General features: G+C 44.5%; 1 protein-coding gene across 2 annotated transcripts in view; it reads right to left on the bottom strand.

Annotated features, from left to right (window-relative positions):
• TBCK (TBC1 domain containing kinase) overlaps positions 1 to 19,102 on the bottom strand; it is a 229,226-nt gene that overhangs the window by 119,127 nt on the left and 90,997 nt on the right. For both annotated transcript variants that reach the window (XM_029076457.1, XM_029076458.2), the window contains exons 19-20: positions 18,313 to 18,396; positions 9,921 to 10,006 (exon numbers count right to left, since the gene is read on the bottom strand). In XM_029076457.1, coding sequence (XP_028932290.1) covers positions 9,921 to 10,006; positions 18,313 to 18,396 — 170 coding nt within the window. The remainder of the gene's footprint in view (positions 1 to 9,920; positions 10,007 to 18,312; positions 18,397 to 19,102) is intronic.

Genomic DNA, 19,102 nt, shown 5'->3' with positions numbered 1-19,102 from the left:
CCATTGTTCTCGTCTGTCCGTCTCCCCCGATTAGACCGTAAGCCCGTCAAACGGCAGGGACCGTCTCTATCTGTTGCCGACTTGTTCATCCCAAGCGCTTAGTACAGTGCTCTGCACATAGTAAGCGCTCAATAAATACTATTGAATGAATGAATACCCATCCTTCACCTCTCCTCAGCTAAACCCTCTTCTCCCCGCTTTCCCTCTGCTCCTCCCCATCTCCCGTCCCACCCCCTCAGCACTGTACTCGTCCGCTCAACTGTATATATCTTCATCACCCTATTTATTTTGTTTAATGAGATGTACATCATCCTGATTCTATTTATTTGCTATTATTTTAATGAGATGTTCTTCCCCTCGACTCTATTTATCGCCATCGTTCTCGTCTGTCCGTCTCCCCCGATTAGACTGTGAGCCCGTCAAAGGGCAGGGACTGTCTCTATCTGTTGCCGATTTGTACATTCCAAGCGCTTAGTACAGTGTTCTGCACATAGTAAGCACTCAATAAATACTATTGAATGAATGAATGAATGAAAAAAGAAATTTCTTTTACCAGAAACCGGCTAATTTAAAACCGCACCACATTATGGATTTGTATCCTACAAACTTTGAGAAATTCAGTAGAGAATCAAGCGCTTAAGTACAGCGCTCTGCACACAGTAAGCGCTCAATAAATACAACTGAATGAACTATCTCTCAGGGTGATGAGAAAAGAGTACGCTGGGTTCTTCATCAGTCTTGCCTGAGGCAGTTTCTCCTGCAGTGTTCAGGAGTCTTAAGCAGTGAATGGAGGTGGTCTAAAATGTGGGGAGCGATGTAGGAATTCATAGGAAAGTCTAGCTAGAGTATGAAAGCGCTTAGCACAGTGCTCTGCACACATTAAGCGCTCAATAAATACGATTGAATGAATCTCTGATGACGGGAAGACGACAGACGGCTGTTGCCTCGCCTCCGGAAATTTGTGATGTGGAACAATCCGACCAGCGCCTCTCATTCTGAGGGGACCCGGGAAGGAATCTCAAGGGCCTGTGACCATTTGGTATGGACTTCGGAGGTTGAAGTGGGAAAAGAAGATAAGGGAATTTTAAGTGAAGTCATGCACGAGTCAACAGTTCGACTGTTCTAAACCCTCAAGAACTCCTTGAAGCATTTTGAAGCCTAAAAATTCTGAGGTATTTGCAAGCTTCCTGGGCTCCCTCCATCAACAGTCTTTTTCAGTTCTCTCTTCAGCTGAGATCAAAACCTCCCGATATTTTTACACAACCTCTTTCCTTCCCTTATTTATCCACCTTCACTTCTGAAATATGTTTGTGGATCGTGAATTCTACGGCCATTTGGTGTACATAGGCAGTAATGCTACTGTGAAGAGCAAGCCTAGTGAAAAATCATTGTTTATAGGAAAACTGCCTCTTAGGATTCTAATTCACATTCTTATGGTTACCCTTTCCATCCTACTTTCTGAAAGTCACTGAACTTGGAGAAACAGCATGGCTTAGTGGAAAGAACACGGGATTGGGAGTCAGAGGTCGTGGGTTCTAATCCTGGATCCGCCACTTATCAGCTGGGTGACTTTGGGCAAGTCACTTAACTTCTCCGTGCCTCAGTTACCTCATCTCTAAAGTGGGGATTAAGACTGTGAGCCCCACATGGGACAACCTGATAACCCTGTATCTATCCCAGCTCTTAGAACAGTGCTTGGCACACAGTAAGCGCTTAACAATTACCATCATTATTATTATTATTCTATAAATGAAATAAAAAGAGGCCTTGCCTAGGGTGTGAAATGGAGAAATCTAAACAATCTATCAATCATATTGATTGAGTGCTTACTAAGTGTTTGGGAGAGTTTAGCAGACTAGAATTTGGATGATGTGACCCCCCACCCCGACCACAAGGAGCTTATAATTTAGAAGGATGGCAAAATAACATCCTTACTCTAGCCTACTAATGCTAAGCCCGGTGTGGGCAGGGATTGTCTCTCTTTATTCCTGAATTGTACTTTCCAAGCGCTTAGGAGAGTGCTCTACACACAGCGAGTGCTCAATTAATATGATTGAAGGAATGAATGAATTAAAACCTGGGAAGACACAAGCTTACCCTGTTGTCTTTCAATCTTTGCTCTGCCTTTCCCAGCTTCAAATAAAAGGGATTCATTCATTCATTCAATCGTATTTATTGAGCGCTTACTGTGTGCAGAGCACTGTATTAAGTGCTTGGAAAGTACAATTCGGCAACAGATAGAGACAATCCCTACCTAACAACAGGCTCACAGTCTAGAAGGGGGTGACAGAGAACAAAACATGTAGAGAGGCGTCAATACCATCAAAATCGATCAATATAATTATAGATATAGACACATCATTAATAAAATAGAGTAATAAACATACACAAGTGCTGTGGGGAGGGGAAGGGGGTAGAGCAGAGGGAGGCAGTAGGGGGAATGGGAAGGGGAGGAGGGACAGAGGGAAAGGAAGGGCTCAGTTTGGGAAGGCCTCCCGGAGGAGGTGAGCCCACAGTAGTGCTTTGAAGAGGGGAAGAGAGCTAGTTTGGCGGCTTTGAGGAGGGAGGATGTTCCAGATCAGAGGTAGGACGTGGGCCAGGGGTCAACGGCGGGACAGGTGAGAACGAGGCACAGTGAGGAGGTTAGCAGCAGAGGAGCGGAGCGGACAAAGGGATGTGGACAATGGCCCAGAAGATACTTGAATGGGATTCTTAGAGACCTCCAGCAAGATATGTTGACTTGGAAAGCTTTCACTAGTTGGATCTTGCAGTGAACCACTAATCTTGAAGGAAAAGATTCTTCCCTCAGGCATTCTTTCTGACTATATCCCACCACAGGCTTCAAACTGTTCTCAGGGCTGTTTCCCTCACTGATTCGCTAGCCTTTCCCGTATCTTCACAGATTCCTCGCTCTAACTACCCTCTCTCAGAATTAAACCAACCACATTATTTAATCTTCTCTCCTTTAAAATATGTAAGATCCTTCCCCAAGAGCCCTAGGCGGTAGACCTGATTTTCTGCTTCTATCTTGCTCAGTACTACGATTCACCTCAACTTCTTTCGCCTCTCTGCCATTTCTGGACCTCCATTCTTTTCCACCCATCTTATTAATAAAGCCTCAGAGATGCTCTATTCACTCTTTTACTTCGATTATATCCTGATGACATTCACTACATTCTTACTTCGTGCTAAGCAATGACGACTTATCATACTTGACAAAGTCCCTGTATCACACTCATCTCATAATCTATCTTATGCCCATTTTACAGATGAGGAAACGGAAATCCGGAAAGGTTGTGACTCACCCAAGGTCTAACAGCAGGCAAGTGGAAAAGCTTAAACTAGAACCCAGGTCTTCTGATTCCCAGTTCTGTGGTCTTTCCACTGGACCACAGAAGTGTGGGCGCCTCCGTGATTAGAATCAGTCAATTACCAATGGTATTTATGGAGTGCTTACTTTGTGCTGAGCACTCTACTAAGTCCTTGGGTGACTATAACGGCGTTGATAGACACGGTCCCTGCCCACAAAGAGCTTACAATCTAGAAGGGGAGATAAATAACAAAATAAAATTACGGATATGTACATAAGTGCTGCGGGGCTGAGAATGGGGTGAATATTAAATGTTTACAGAGTATAAATCCCAGTGCTGGGGCCACACAAAAGGGGGAGAAAGGCTTAGACAGGAAAGGTCCTGTAGGAGGTTTGCTTTAATAAGGTTTGGAAGGTGGAAAGAATCATTGTCTGTGAGACAAGCAGCGGGAGGGAGTGCCAGGCCAGAGGCAGAAAGGGAACAAAGGATTGTTGGCGAGTTAGACGAGACCGAGTGAGTAGGTTGGCATTAGAGGAGCAAAGTGACAGTGCTGGTTGCAGTAAGAAATCAATGAGGTAAGATAGGAGGGGGTGAGGTGACTGAATATGCTACTTCTCTGCTGGGTGACCTTGGGTAAGTCACTTAACTTCTCTCTGCCTCAGTTACCTCATCTGTAAAATGGGAATTCACACTGTGAGCCCCATGCGGGACAGGGACTGTTTCCAACCTGATTACCCTTTATCTACCTCAGCGCTTAGAAGAGTGCCTGGCACATAATAAGTGCTTAACAAATATCATAATTATTATTATTATTTTTGAAGCCAATGGTCTTGTCTTATGCAATCGAGTCGTCTCTGATCCAGAGCGACACCATGGACACATTTCTCCCAAAATGCCCTAATCTCCATCCGCAATTGTTCTGGTAGTGGATCCAGTGGGTTTTCTTGAGGAAAAACATGGAAGTGATTTACCACTGCCTCCTTCCCTGCAGTGCACTTGAGTCTCCGCCCTTGACTCCATTCATTCATTCATTCATTCAGTAGTATTTATTGAGAGCTTACTATGTGCAGAGCACTGTACTAGGTGCTTGGAATGTACAATTCGGCAACAGATAGAGATAGTCCCTGCCCAGTGACGGGCTCACAGTCTAATTGGGGGAGACAGACGGACAAAAACAAGACAATATAATCACAATAAATAGAATCAAGGGGACGGACACCTTATTAACCCAATAAATAGGGTAATGAAAATATATACACATGAGCACAGTACTGAGGGGAGGGGAAGGGAGAGAGGGAGGAGCAGAGGGAAAGGGGGCTTAGCTTAGGGGTGGGGAAGGGGGAAGTGGGAGGGAGCAGAGGGAAAAGGGGTGGCTCAGTCTGGGAAGGCCTCTTGAAGGAGGTGAGCTCTCAGCAGGGCTTTGAAGAGGGGAAGAGAGTTAGTTTGGCGGAGGTGAGGAGGGAGGGCATTCCAGGACAGCGGGAGGACGTGGGCCAGAGGTCGACGGCGGGATATGCATGAACGAGGGACGTTAAGGAGGTGAGTGGCAGAGGAGCGGAGCGTGCGGCGTAGGCAGTAGAAAGAGAGAAGGGAGGTGAGGTGGGGGGGCAAGGTGATGGAGAGCCTTGAAGCCCAGAGTGAGGAGTTTCTGTTTCGTGCGGAGGTTGATAGGCATGCCGCTGCTGCCCTGCACAGGTGAGTTGTGACTTGTGGCAGATGGCCTGCCACTCGCTAGCCACTGGCCAGGCTGGGAATGAAATGGGTAGGCCGCTGCTTGACTCTCCCTCCCATAGCGAAGACTGGTAGCATACCGGAAACTCTCCAGGTGCCATCCTGAGAAGGGACTCACAGTCCCACTCTCCATTTTATAGATGAGGTAGCTGAGACCCAGAGAAGTGAAGTGACTTTCCCAAGGTCACAGAGCAGACAAGTGGTAGAGCCGGGATTAGAACCTATGACCTCCTGACTGCCAGGGCCGTGCTCTATCCACTTGGCCGTGCTGCTTCCCGTTAGCGTTACAGCGGGCTTCCTGGAAAATGCTCCAATAAATCCCAAAGAAAAACCACAGATACAGCAATGCCCATGACCTCTGACAACAACTACATTGACTGGGCACCAACTGGGTGCAGACAGAGAGAAGTAGCACGGTGCAGGGGACCGAGCACGGGCCTAGGAGTCAGAAGGTCATGGGCTCTAATCCCATTTCTACCACTTGTGCTGTATGACCTTGGCCAAGTCACTTCACTTTTCTGGGTCTCAGCTACCTCAACTACAAAATGGAGATTAAGACTGTGAGCCCCATGTGGGACAGGGACTGTGTCCAACCTGATTACCTTGTACCTACCACAGCACTTAGAACAGTGCTTGACACATAGTAAGCGCTTAGTACCATTACTGTTTTTATTATTCTACATAAAGTGCTTGAGTATTTATAGTGAATACTCAGTACTAGGTTATTTTGGAGACATTTTATCCATCTGTAAAAGTGGGTAAAGTGCTACCTGTCCCTAGCTCAGAGAGAGGTGGAATGGTGGGAGATAAATGAGATTAAAGCTGAGAATCACTTCCGCTCTCAAGAAGAAGAACACTACAGGAACGAAGATATTCTCAAGTATTATTTTGATTGAAAGAACCCAAATTTAGGCTGACCTTCCCTGTTCTTTCCCGTTAAAAGCTTGAAAAATCTGCATCTCTCTTTGCTTGTGGTTTCCTTCACCTGGAATTAACTACGTACAAACAATTCACCGTGATAAGAGAAAACTAAAAATAGTTTCGGCAACCCAACCGGGATGGAGTGACTGAAAAACATATTTTGATAAGCAGTCTGATAAGCTTTCACACAGAGGATATTAATAGTGAAGAGGGGAAAAAAACCATTGCAGAATAAGGGTGAAAAATGAGAGGGAGGTTATCAGGAGAGGAAAAGAATCGGCAGATTGAGGATGAAAAATACGTCGCGGGGTCCGTGGAGGTTTCAGGTAGGTGAAATCCATTTTATTCGCTTTCCTTTGCCTACAATGAAATCTGCTGGTGGGGTTGGGGCTCCAAAATGGTCAAGTGTGATATTAAGTAATGGAGGGCAAATCGGATCAGATCTTTTACTGCCTCCCCGACATCTCTGTCTACTTACCATAATTTGCCGATGGCTATTCACAGCCATTCATGAGAACCGTTTCCCTAAGAATGGGCTGACTTTCTTTTGAGATCTCTATTTGCAAGGCCTGATACCTTACACGGATGCACACACGCACACACGATGAAAGACCCCACTGGCCGGCTTCCCAAACACACCCTATCCCTCTCTATCTAGATGCAAATCTCACAACCGCCAAGCACCGCGTCCGCTCCGGAGCTTTTTGAGTTTCAGCACTGTTCGATATTCTGAGCACTCTATAACCCCAAACAAATCGAAAGGAGCAGAAACACGATCTTTCCTGCAGTGGGAGCCTGCTTTTTAATAAGGAGAGATTATTCCGGGCTTACTTTGATCGGATTTAGTACTTAGGCACCGAACTCTCAGTTGGGATCTTATTACTTAAAGTGCCTTCCCATCAACCTGATGAATCCTGCCTAGGTGGTCTTGCTAAAAATTAAAGATGCTAGAGCTCTTCTTGTACTAATTTTAAGGATGAGGTGATTATTTTTAATAATAAAAAAACTTCTTTATAAATTCAATTTAAAAAGAAAAAGACACTGGAAAAGAGTTGTTTTATGTGTTCAACCCCCATTTCATTGTACTGTCAACAGAGTATTTAAATCACACATTGGCATAGATCAGTAAATCTGATTTACTCAAGGACAGAATGTTCTTTTACAAGACAGCCCACTTCTCCATCACTTAAACATTTTTATAAATAAAAGTTTTTTTAAACCAACAATTGAAATGAGGTCATTGCCATATTTTTAGGCCAAGGAATGGGGAAAAAAATACAGAGACTTTCATAACTGTTTCTAAAATCCATTTCAACAGGGAAGGCCAAGGGTTTTTTTTTTTTTAGAAAAAAGATGTCCTTCAATTGTTCCATCCACCTTGTCATTTGAAAAAAAGAAAGCAATGAAAGATTTAATGAAATATGAGCACTCTCCAAATACAGTGTTCTCCAAATCTGGGAAAAATAAAATGTTGCCTTTCGTGGAATAAGACATTTGTTTTTCTCCTTTAAAGTCTTTCAGGTCTTCCTTCAGGTGGGGAAGGGCAGGATGGAGTGATAGGGCTGGAGGTGGTTGGAGGTAGCGTAGAGATACTGTCTTCTTGGTGCCTTAATAAATGATTGTGGTATTTGTTAAGTATTTACTATGTGCCGTTCACTGCACTGAACACTGGGGTAGATACAAGATAATCAAGGCCCACCTGGGGGCACACAGTCTAAGTAGGAGGGAGAACAGGTACTGAATCCCCACTGTGCAGATGAGGGAACTGAGGCCAGAGAGGTTACATGGCTTGCCCAAGGTCACCCAGCAGATAAGTGGAGGAGCCGGGATTAGAACCCAGGCCCTCTGACTACCAGGCCTGTGCTTTTTCTAAAAGGCCCGGTTCCTACCCCTTGTCCGACGAGGGGAATAGCGGTGGAAAGAAGACAGCAAAGAGGTAAGAAAAGGTTAGGGTTGGGGAGAGAGAAGGGCCAAGGTGCCCGAAAATACTTGGTTTTTTCAACTCAGCATTGTCCTTACTCTGCCTACCCCCGGATGGGCAAGATGACCGAGATGCATCCGGCCCTGTAATTTAGTGATAATAATCTGAACGAGTCTTAATTTAGCAGTAGGATGTATTTTTCTACTATTACAATTACTAGGTGATGTGTTACCATTCCTATGGGTAGCAGTGGCTTGACTTACCCTCTATTTGGCATTTCTTCAGAAAGGGATTTCTCAACTTTCAAATCTACAAGCTGACAATTTAAAACACGATCGTTCTGCCACATGAGGCATCCGTTCCATTATTTGTTTTTTCCAGCTTCCACTGAAGATGGGGAGACAGTCCTCTTTTTGCTTCGTACATTTAAGTTTTCACATTTCTTCCCTCCTTTCTGCTGGACTAGAGTGGAGAGAACTTTCTTCTCCCGAGTAATTAGCAATAATTGTGCATCTCTGCCTAGAGCAAAGTCATCTGACTAACCACAGCCAGGAGCATGGGTTCAGATCTGTCTCTAGGGAAAGAATGAAGAGCTCTTATGTTATAATTATCACTTTACATTCTACAGTGTCTTTCCTTGGAGACGCTAAGCTCGAGTTCAAAGGGTAAAATAACAAAAATCACAAGCACAAGTCAAAGCGAAAGAGCTTTTACTCTACCCCTCAATGAGTAAGCTTGAAGGACGGCTTGAATGTGAACATGAGGTAAAACTTTCCGACGGGAAACAGCGTGGCCTACTGGAAAGGAATGGGGCCCGGGGGTCAGAGGACCTGGGTTCTACCCCAGTTCCTTCCACAGCCCTGCTGGGTGACCTTGGGCGAGTCACCTAATTTCGCTGCGCTTCAGTTTCCTCAGCTGAAAAAGGGGAATCGATACCTGTTCTCCCTCCTTAAAATGTGAGTCCCACGTGGGACAGGGACTATGTCTCATCTGTATCTACCCCACAGCCTGACACGTAGTAGGTGCTTAGCCAATGCTATATGATAACCCGGAGGAGTGAGTCCGCCTCTTTTGCAGTAGAAAAGGGTTTGCAGAGTTTGTAGATAGACAGTTGGATCAAGCCCAATTTAGAAGCGAGGCTTCAGGGTCTGGAAGGATCCTCAGCTATAACAGCTGTTAACGGCACCCCTTAGAGCTGTGTCGTGGACGAGATCGAGGACTGGGTAAGTGCCAATCTCAGCCGCAAAACGGTCAGTCGCACGGGAGCCCAGAGAGGTCCTGCTGCCCTTACGAGACCTGCTTTGGACCTGAGAGGCAGTGTGGTTTAATGGCTAGAACCCGGGCCTGGGAGTCAGTAGGACCTGGGTTCTAATCCCGGCTCTACCACATCCCTGGGCGAGTCACTTACCTTTTCTGTGCCTCAGGTACCTCGTTTGTAAAATGGGGATACGAGTGTGAGCCCGACATGGGACGCGGGCTGGGTCTGACCTGATTAACTTGTATCTACCTCAGCACTTAGAACACTGCTTGGTGCAAAGTAAGCGCTTAACAAGGACCGGAATTAATTATTATTAACTGGCCCAAGAACTTCGTGAGGTCCCCGAAAACAGGAACAGGTCCAGTTTGGACTTCTCCTGGGGACATCTGTTGCGAAAGGAGGGTTTATGAGGCTGCTTCGAACCCCCGAGGGGTTTTGGGATGTCAGAGGTTTGCTAAACTCCCACAGGATCTGGACACTTTAATAACCTGATTTATACCACCACATCCAAAGCTTCAACTGGCTTCTTGGAAAGGTTTTCACAGCGCTAGACACGCCAATGAAAACACACATCATTTTACCTTCTTGTCTACGTTTATACTTAATGAGATTTAAAAAAAGGGCAACGTTCTCATTCAAACTCCTTGCGGGATGACAGACTCGTACGAATCTGATCCTTCTTTACCGCCAAGTGCAACTCACTGGTATTTCGTTTCCCAGGTTAGCATTTGCAAAAAAACCAAAACCAAAAAAAAAACAAAAAAAGCCCAATACTTACATCTGGAATAAAGCCAATCTCATTGAGATGATTACTCAGCTCCGGATCATGGAATGCAATCATCTGAGAGAACACCGTCAGATATTCTGAAATGACAAGGATCTTATGTCACTGACAGAGGCGATCCTCTAGACTGTAAACTCACTGTGGACGGGGAAAGCGTCTACCAGATCTGTTGTATCGTACTCTCCCAAATGCTTGGCACAGTGCTCTGCACGCAGTAAGTGCTCAATAAATACTGCTTATGGATTGATTGAGACTAGGGAAAGCCATCTCCTCCAGGTGTTGCATTCAAACTAAATCCTGTGCTAAATCCCGTGAATTTCAGTCAAAAGAAGCTTTAATCTTTAATTTCTTAAACTCATAGTAAGCGCTTAACAAATATCATAATAATAACACCCCAGAGGAGTGAGGCCACCTATTTTTCAAGTAGAAAAGGATTGCAAAGTTTGTTCCTTGAAAATGTTGTTGTAAAGTTGGGTGTGCTTTTGCAAAGACTTTACCTGCTGTAATGACGGATCTGATCCAGAAAAAGGCCCTCAGTGTAATGGCCAAGTACTTTGGCTAAATCCGGGAAGATGCTCCTCACCCTGCCTGCTCCGGGTGGCTTTTCTGTCCCCCACACCCCGAACTCCACACACTTTGGATTTCATGTAGTGTGGTATCACTGCAACAAGGGCCAGCCTTTTTGTGGGTACTGTGTGTGCACCCATGTACATATACAGATATGGATCTCACACTGGCCTTTTCAGCCACACAGATACTAATATTGCCTCACTACTGGCTTCAAAGCTCTCCATCACCTCGCCCCCTCCTACCTCACCCCTCTTTTCTCCTTCTACATCCCAGCCCGCACACTCTGCTCCCCTGGTCCTAACCTTCTCACCGTGACTCGTTCTCTCACGTGTCCTGCCGTTGACCCCTGGCCCACATCCTATCTCTGGCCTGGAATGCCCTCCCTCCTCATATCCACCAAACAATCACACTCCCCTCCTCCAGGAGGCCCTCCCAGACCAAGCCCCACTTTTCCTCAGCTTCCCCTCTCCTCCCCATCGCCCCAACTCTCTCCCTTTGCTCTATCCCCCCACCCCACAGCACTTGTGTATATATGTACATATCTATATTAATATCATAATATCACATATCAATAGCACAATATATTAATGTAATATTAATGTACATATCTTATATTAATGCCTGTTTTTCTTTTTCTGATGTGTATATATATACATCTAATTCTATTTATTTATATTGACGCTATTAATGCCTGTTTATTGGTTTTTGATGTCTGTCTCCCCCCATTCTAGACCGTGAGCTCATTTTGGGCAGGGATTGTCTCGGTATCTGAACTGTACTTTCCAAGTGCTTAGTACAGTGCTCTGCACACAATAAGCACTCAAAAAATACGTTTGAGTAAATGAATAATAGGTGAACTCCACCATCAGTGGTTCTTTCTTCAAACTCAAAGCACAACAGCATAGTGGTCATTTAGAAGAGGAATATACCTGGGCACATACACATATCCATATATACAACAGAAGACAGAATATATTTCTTCCATTGTTTGCTATTAATATCAAAGCATTTACTGAGTCCCTGCTGTGTGCAGGGCGTTGTACTAGGTACTTGGGAAACTTAAATTGTACATTCCAAGTGCTTCGTACAGAGCTCTGCACACAGTAAGCCCTCAATATATACTATTGAATGAAACATAAAGTCATAGACATTTTGGTCTTCCCCTTCGAGGAACCCAGAATATAGAAGGGAAGGTGAGTAGACAAAAACCGTCTTATATACCATAGTTAAAAGAACGTGAGCAAGAATATAAGTAAAAAATAACACAGAATCAGCATGGCTCAGTGAGTCACAGGACCTGGGTTCTAATGTCAACTCCACCACTTGTCTGTTGGGTGACCTTGGGCAAGTCCCTTCACTTCTCTAGACCTCAGTTCCCTCGTCCGCAAAATGGGAACTCAGTACCCGTTCTCCCTCGTACTTAGACTGCGATCCCCACGTGGGACCTGATTAGCTTGGATCCACCCCGTGCTTAGTACAGTGCTTGGCACAGAGTAAGCACTTAAATACCACAATTATTAAAATGCAGGTGGACACACAGTATAAGCAGATATAAGTATACAAGTCCTGAAGTGGTGAGAGAATGTCTCCTTCCTTCTAATGCTTCCTTTCAAACTTAAAAGTAACTCATTCCTATCGATTTCAGACAGGGTGGCTTCATATGAAGATACAGAACACACCAGAAGGCCACAGAGATCTGCTACGTTTAACTTTTCCTCTCGCCTCTCCCAATCAGCAAGGCAGCATCTGCAGCTGACACAGTGTATTAAAGAGTCGGAGGCACGTAAAATCTGTAATCGCATCTATTCGGCTCGATGCTGATGAAAGCAGAATTATTAACAACTTCCCCAGAGCAAGAGATTCGTGCTTATGGCAGTTCTGCACAGAAACGCTCCAGTTTGTTAAATATCATCCTTATTTGAATAGACAGACTAATAAAACATAATTACTGCGTGGGATTAGACGTTTAATTACGGGTTTACGGAAGACACACAATCCATCGTGAAAACATATCATTTAGGTTCAGCTAAACACTGTTGCCTGGAATTACAGGAGATGTATCATTATTCTGTACGATTTGATATTCTCTATCCATAAACCTTTAATTGGTCTTACATCTTATTTCACATGTGGAAATGTGGCTGATAAATATGGTACAAGCTTTGGCCATTCAAGACTGACTTTGAAATGAAGTATTTTGTGAAAGCTTCTCTCTGGCAGGGTGATAAAACTGCAGTGACGGAATCAGACATGACACATCCTGTCCGTGTTCCTCCATTTCAGGTTATTACTGGAGCCTCTGTTTTCATCGGAACACAATAAATGCATTACTAATAAAATATAAGTACTAAAAATGGCTCTGCATTTTAATCTTGAGTAAAATGGCAGAAACCAAAGGAACAGCTATAAAAAAAAATCCTCACCGGCCTGGCCAGAATCACTTCTAAGGATCTAACAGAGACTAGTGCTGAATACTTTTGGGAAACATTCGAAATAGTCTCCACACATCAAAACTAGCGCTACAGTAGCCATGATAATAATAATAATGATGATGGTATTTGTTAAGTGCTTACTACATGCAGAGCACTGTTCTAAGCGCTGGGGAGGAGAGAAGATGGTCAGGTCGCCCCACGGGGGGCTCACAGTCTTAATCCCCATTTTACAGATGAGGTCACTGAGGCACTGAGAAGGGAAGTGACTTGCCCAAAGTCGCACAGCTGACAAGTGGCGGAGCCGGGATTTGAACCCATGACCTCTGACTCCACAGCCTGTGCTCTTTCCATTGAGCCACACTGCTTCTCTAAGAGAAGGAGGAATTTCTCCTTGACTACAGAAGTGCTTAGGATAGTGCTCTGCACTTGGCAAATGCTCAAAACACCACTGATTGACTGATTAAACACATATTTTAAGCCAGTCAGACTTTTTTCCATAATCAAATCTTGTGAAAGGAAGTTTCATATCTTACCATCTTTCTTTCAATTTGTTGCTCTTAACTGCATTTAGTGCCTTAGGGCACAGGTACTAAAAAAACAGGAGGAAGCAGAAACTGTATATGCTAAGATTCGATATCTTTTTAAAAACAAAAACTCAAAGAAACCAAGAAAACCAACAGTTCTGATCTTCAATCCTTCCAAGAATGAGAATGTTTTCCCTCCATTCCAAGCGGTTCTTTACCTCTGTTGAGGTAGTGATTCCAAGTGAGGGTTGTCCCTGGCACCACCACAGCTCTGTGCGGTTAGAGGCCGAAAAACGATCTGTTTGTTTTCATACAGAAGGGCCTACAACAGATGGGCAACCCAGGCTTTGGAAAAGTCCCAGATGGATGGCTCTCTATTGTTCTCCTTCTAAAGCCTTTCATCTCCCGCTGTTTCAGTCACAGTGGAGGATGAAACGGAGACAGAACGTGAGGTGCTGAAAGCAGGGCATTTCCCGCAAGCTCCCAACGGAGAAGTTGGGTAGAAGTTTCTGTACTGCCAAAGTTTCTCGTGAAAAGGCCAGTGATGCCTGAAGATAAACACAGACACGCATGCATACACACCTAAACCCCCACCCACCCCCACTCTTGTCCACCAAGTTGGTGATGTCAATAAAGGTATTAGAAATATTCTGGGTCGTACTTTAATTCATTCATTCATTCGGTCCTATTTATTGAGAGCTTATTGTGTGCAAAGCACCAGACTAAGCACTTGGGTGGGTACGACATAACAATAAACAGACCCATTCCCTGCCCACAACGAGCTGACGGTCTCCAGTAGTTTTAAAGACTAAAGCCAAATTAACCGCCTACGAATGAACTCATATTCAATCGCTTCCATTCAGAACTGGTGATTGGGTGGTTTGGGCTTCTTGGCCGCCATTTTGGGAGCACTTCATCATCCTTGACCTAACGAGGGAAGGGATGAAGGGTCAGAAAGACTTAATCGGGGCCTAGCTGCATCTCCTACTGTGGAGGGAAAACGCAGACTTATTTCATGGGTTCGAATCCCGGCTCTGCCACTTGTCAGCTGCGTGACTGTGGGCAAGTCACTTCACTTCTCTGTGCCTCAGTTACCTCATCTGTAAAATGGGGATTAACTGTGAGCCTCACGTGGGACAACCTGATGACCCTGTAGCTACCCCAGCGCTTAGAACAGTGCTCTGCACATAGTAAGCGCTTAACAAATACCAACATTATTATTTCGTCCACAGCTTCAAAGTGCACCCTCAGTCCAACTGATGATCTTGCAATGAATGTTGTTGGACACAGCGGGGATTGTTCTGTGTTCCCCCAAGTGCTTAGCCCTGCTCTCCACCGAGTAAGTGCTCAATAAATAGCACTGACTGACTGATCGATCGATGTCCTACTGAAAGTCAATTATAACAGAAGGATGCAGGAATACCAACTTTTTTATTTTGAGCATTGGGGGCAGGACATAACAGGAAGCAGGGTCTTTAGGGAGTGAGGGAGGAAAGGAGGGGGGAGGGAGGGAAATTGAAGGTGAGGGAAGAAAAGAAGGAGGATGCAAAAGAGTGGGAAAATGGAGGAAATGAGAGTAAATAGGAAAGAGGGAGAAAATGCGAGGTGAGGAAAGAAATGGGAACGAGGAAAAGAAGCAGAATAAAGAAGGGGATAAGGGGAGGAAATGGGTGGGGAGGAAGGGGAAAGGAAAGAGGGAAGAATGGCAGATGAAGATAAATGGAGTCAGGAGCCTGTGCCTCTTCTATTGAACTCTTCTAAGTACTTATATAGAGTTGTTCTTTGTACTTGAAGAAGACACCACTGACGGGGAAATTCATCTACTTAAACTTTCCTTTCACCCACTTGTCCCTCGTTCTTTAGAAAACAGCGTGGCCTAGTGGAAAGAGCACAGGCCTCGGAGTCAGAGGATCTGGGTTCTAATCCCATCTCTGCCACCTGTCTACCGTCTGACCTTGGCCAGGCCACTAAACTTCTCTGCACCTCTGTCACCTCATCCATAAAATGGAGATTAAGACTGTGAGCCCCACATGGGACAGGGACTGTGTCCAACCTGAATAACTTGTATCTATCCTAGGGCTTAGTTGAGTCCCTGGCACCACGCGACAAACAAATAACATTAAAATTTTTTTTTTCTTAAAGCGATCCAGTCTTTCCTCGATAGCGGTGCACCAAACTATTCTATCCTCAGGAATCGAATTCCGGGTTTCATTTGGGATGTGACGTTGGTTGGGACTTTATCTGGTCCTTAAAGGGTGTCCTCTGCCCTACTTGTCTTCAAGTTCCCAATTTCAGCTCGCCACAGGTCAGTTATTTGGATATCCTGCTGCCGCTCATTCTCCTCACGAGCTCCACCCAGAATAACTGCGTTAAGGTGAGCAGAGCTTTGATGCTAGGAGACTGATTACGTTCCAGATCTTCATTGATGGCAATCTTGTCTTGCCATCTGAAACTCAATCTGACCTGAAAGGGACGCTGATGGAATGGGAAGCAGCACTGCCCAGTGGAAAGGGCACGGGCTTGGGAGTCAGAGGACATGAGTTCTAATCCCGGCTCTGCCACATTAATTGTGGGCAAGTCAATTAACTACTCTGTGCCTCAGTTACCACATCTATAAAACAGGGATTAATAACGTGAACCTCACGAGGGATGGGGACTGTGTCCAATTCGATTATCTTGTATCCAACTCGATTATCTTGTATCTTCCCCCAAAGCTTAGGACAGTGCTTTGCACATAAAATAATAGTAATAATAATGCTGGTATTTGTTAAGCGCTTACTATGTGCCAAGCACTGTTCTAAGTTATTGGGGGTAGATACAAGGTAATCAGGTTGTCCCACGTGGGGCTCACAGTCTTGAGCCCCACTGTGCAGATGAGGTAACTGAGGCCCAGAGAAGAGAAGTGACTTGCTCAAGGTCACATAGCAGACACATGGCAGAGCGCCGTGATTAGAAGCCCCGTTCTCTGACTCCCACGTCCGTGCTTTATCCACTAAGCCATGAAGCTCCTCAATCAATCAATCCATCAGTGGTATTTATAGAGCGGTTACTATGTGCAGAGCACTGTATTAAGCGCTTGGGAGAGTACGATACAACAAAATTAGCAGACGCTTCCTTTCCATAGTCATCTTAGATCTTTTTTATCTTGCACCTCCCCAGCCACTCCTCATCTTATACTTTACTTGACCATCCACACCGCCTCACAGTTGTCAAGGCAACTGAGCTTCACCCGCCTTGTGACAGACATTTTGCCCATCTGTTAAGATAATATTCAGTTCTACTGCTGTCTTCCAAGAAATCAGCCACTGAATTCAAATGGGTGTCTACCGCAAACTCAGTGAGCTTTTTTCAGTTCTGTAATTCAGTACGCTCATAACAGGACAAAACTAGACTCCATGCTGAATTGGCCCCCGTGCCAGATCACTTAACGCGCATTCGAGGTTGATACTGAGTCATTCATCACTCAACCACTCTGAATATAGATTTCGTTTAAAATGATACATGAAATAATTCAGCAGGGTAATATGTCCAACATCTTCAACACAAATCCTGCCTTTGATTCCAAACTGTCAAGAGGACCTGTGAAAGCGCTCTTCGAATATGTAGGTAGAACCGCACCAAAATTCAATTTCAAAATGTGGAAAATCAATCTTTCTACAAATCGAACTAGGATTTTACTTTTCTCACTCAAATAAAAACCCAACCATTTCATGTTTTTACAGCTCAAGAATTAAATATCTCAGGACTGTTCACATTCCATTCCACCCATTTCTTCCCTAGTGCATGTTTTCATTACTTGGACAGAGCGCTGTCAGGAAATTAGGGGGAATTCTTTCTGATAACCTGAATTGGGATGGAGGGCCAGGTAATGTTAATAGAAACAGCTGTGTCCACGGCCCTGGTTAAAGGGCAAATTTTCTTTAACACAGCGTTCATCAGGTGTACACTTAGGATGGTGTTTGTTAACAAACTCTTACTATGGGTCAAGCAGATACAAGGTAGTCAGATCAGACACAGTCTCCGTCTCACATGGGGCTCAGAGTCTCAGTAGGAGGGAGAGCAGAAACTGAATCTCCAGTGTACAGATCAGGAAACTGAGGCAAAGCAGGGCGGTGGCAGGTTAAAGCCAAGATTAGAAACCAGGTCCTCTGACTCCCAAGTTCATGCTTTTTTCCACTAGACCAAGTTGCTTTTGTACTGAATAGACATTTTAAGAACATCTTAAGTCCCTTCCTTCCTCTTTCCTCTACCCCCTCGTTTGCTTCTCACCCCTTCTGCCTAATTTATCTTCTTGTGGCAATCCTGACTCTTTTCAGGTGTCTCTTTTTGCCTCCAAGAGGCCTTCACTGACTAGGCCCCCTTTTCTTTTTTCTCCACTCCCTTCTGCATCACCCCGATTTGCTCCCTTTATTAATCACCCTCACCCAGCCCCACAGCACTTAGGCACATATCCACAATTTATTTACTTACATTAATATGTCTCCCCCTCTGGACTATAAGCTTAATGGGGGCAGGGAATATGTCTTTTAGACAATTATATCATACTCTCCCAAGAGCTTAGTACAGTGCTCTGCACACAGGAAGCGCTCGATAAATACGATGGACTGACTACTCCGTCATCACTGTTTTCATTTTAAACACCCCGGTTGCTGCCATTCTCAACAACCGTGGGGCACAGTAAGAAAGAAGCCCCATGGTGTCCTTCTGCCTGTCCTGAGTTGTCTGGGTTTGAACTGAAGAGATATTTCAGAGATATTTCAGATCGAAACCTAACATTGAACTAAGAACAACACAACCCCCTTCAAACAGGTGGAGGAAGCTTACCTTTAATAAAGGCGAAGGAAAAGACATTTAGCTTACCTTGGATGACGTGTGAGTTGTCTTTCAGAAAGAAGTTATACAAATACTTGGGGATAAAAGCTGACATGCAAGCGTAAGCCAGAGCTAAGAGACAATTGGAAAAAATAATAGAAAATTAGATTAAAAAGTGTTTGGAACCTGGAAAGATACACTACAACCGATCCTTTCCCTTGAGGGCTTGATTACCAAAATCATCAGAATTGCCGTCACAGATGCTATTATACTTAATTATGACTAGATTGTCTGGTGTGGAAATTGCCCTCATCTACCAATGATTAGCAATGAACGATAAAAACAGTGTGACATTCAGTCTATACTGACAACAGGTAAAATGTAGCCTGGAATTTAAGAGTATTATTCAGAGGGGCCATTTCTACGGTCAAATTCCTGCTTATTCTCCTACAGTAGCTCAGGGTACAAGGTAGAAGTAGATTATTCAACAAAGGCCAATAAGTCATGTGAAATACTCAAAGAAACACAGATGCAGAAAAATCTCTGCCCCTAATATGTTTTATTTTGGACGGAAAGGATTTGTCTCTCCAAAATACACAAACGCTAATCAACCATGGATGGAATTTAGTGAGCGCTTATTGTGTGTGGAACACTATGTTAAGCGCTTGGGAGGGTATAATACAACGGTATTGGAAGACACATCTCCTGCACGGAAGAAGTGTACATGAGAGGAAAAATGGGTGATTTGACTAAAAATGGGATGCTGGAACTAGCACCTCTGCAGCATCACCTAAGGGCAGTAGCTCACTTTGGCTACGGACCCTTGAAAAAGACAGGT

This window comes from Ornithorhynchus anatinus, chromosome 12, assembly GCF_004115215.2.
Source record: "Ornithorhynchus anatinus isolate Pmale09 chromosome 12, mOrnAna1.pri.v4, whole genome shotgun sequence".
Taxonomy (NCBI): Eukaryota; Metazoa; Chordata; class Mammalia; order Monotremata; family Ornithorhynchidae; genus Ornithorhynchus; species Ornithorhynchus anatinus.
The sequence above is the reverse complement of the archived record's forward strand: the minus strand, read 5'-3'. Positions and strand labels throughout refer to the sequence as shown.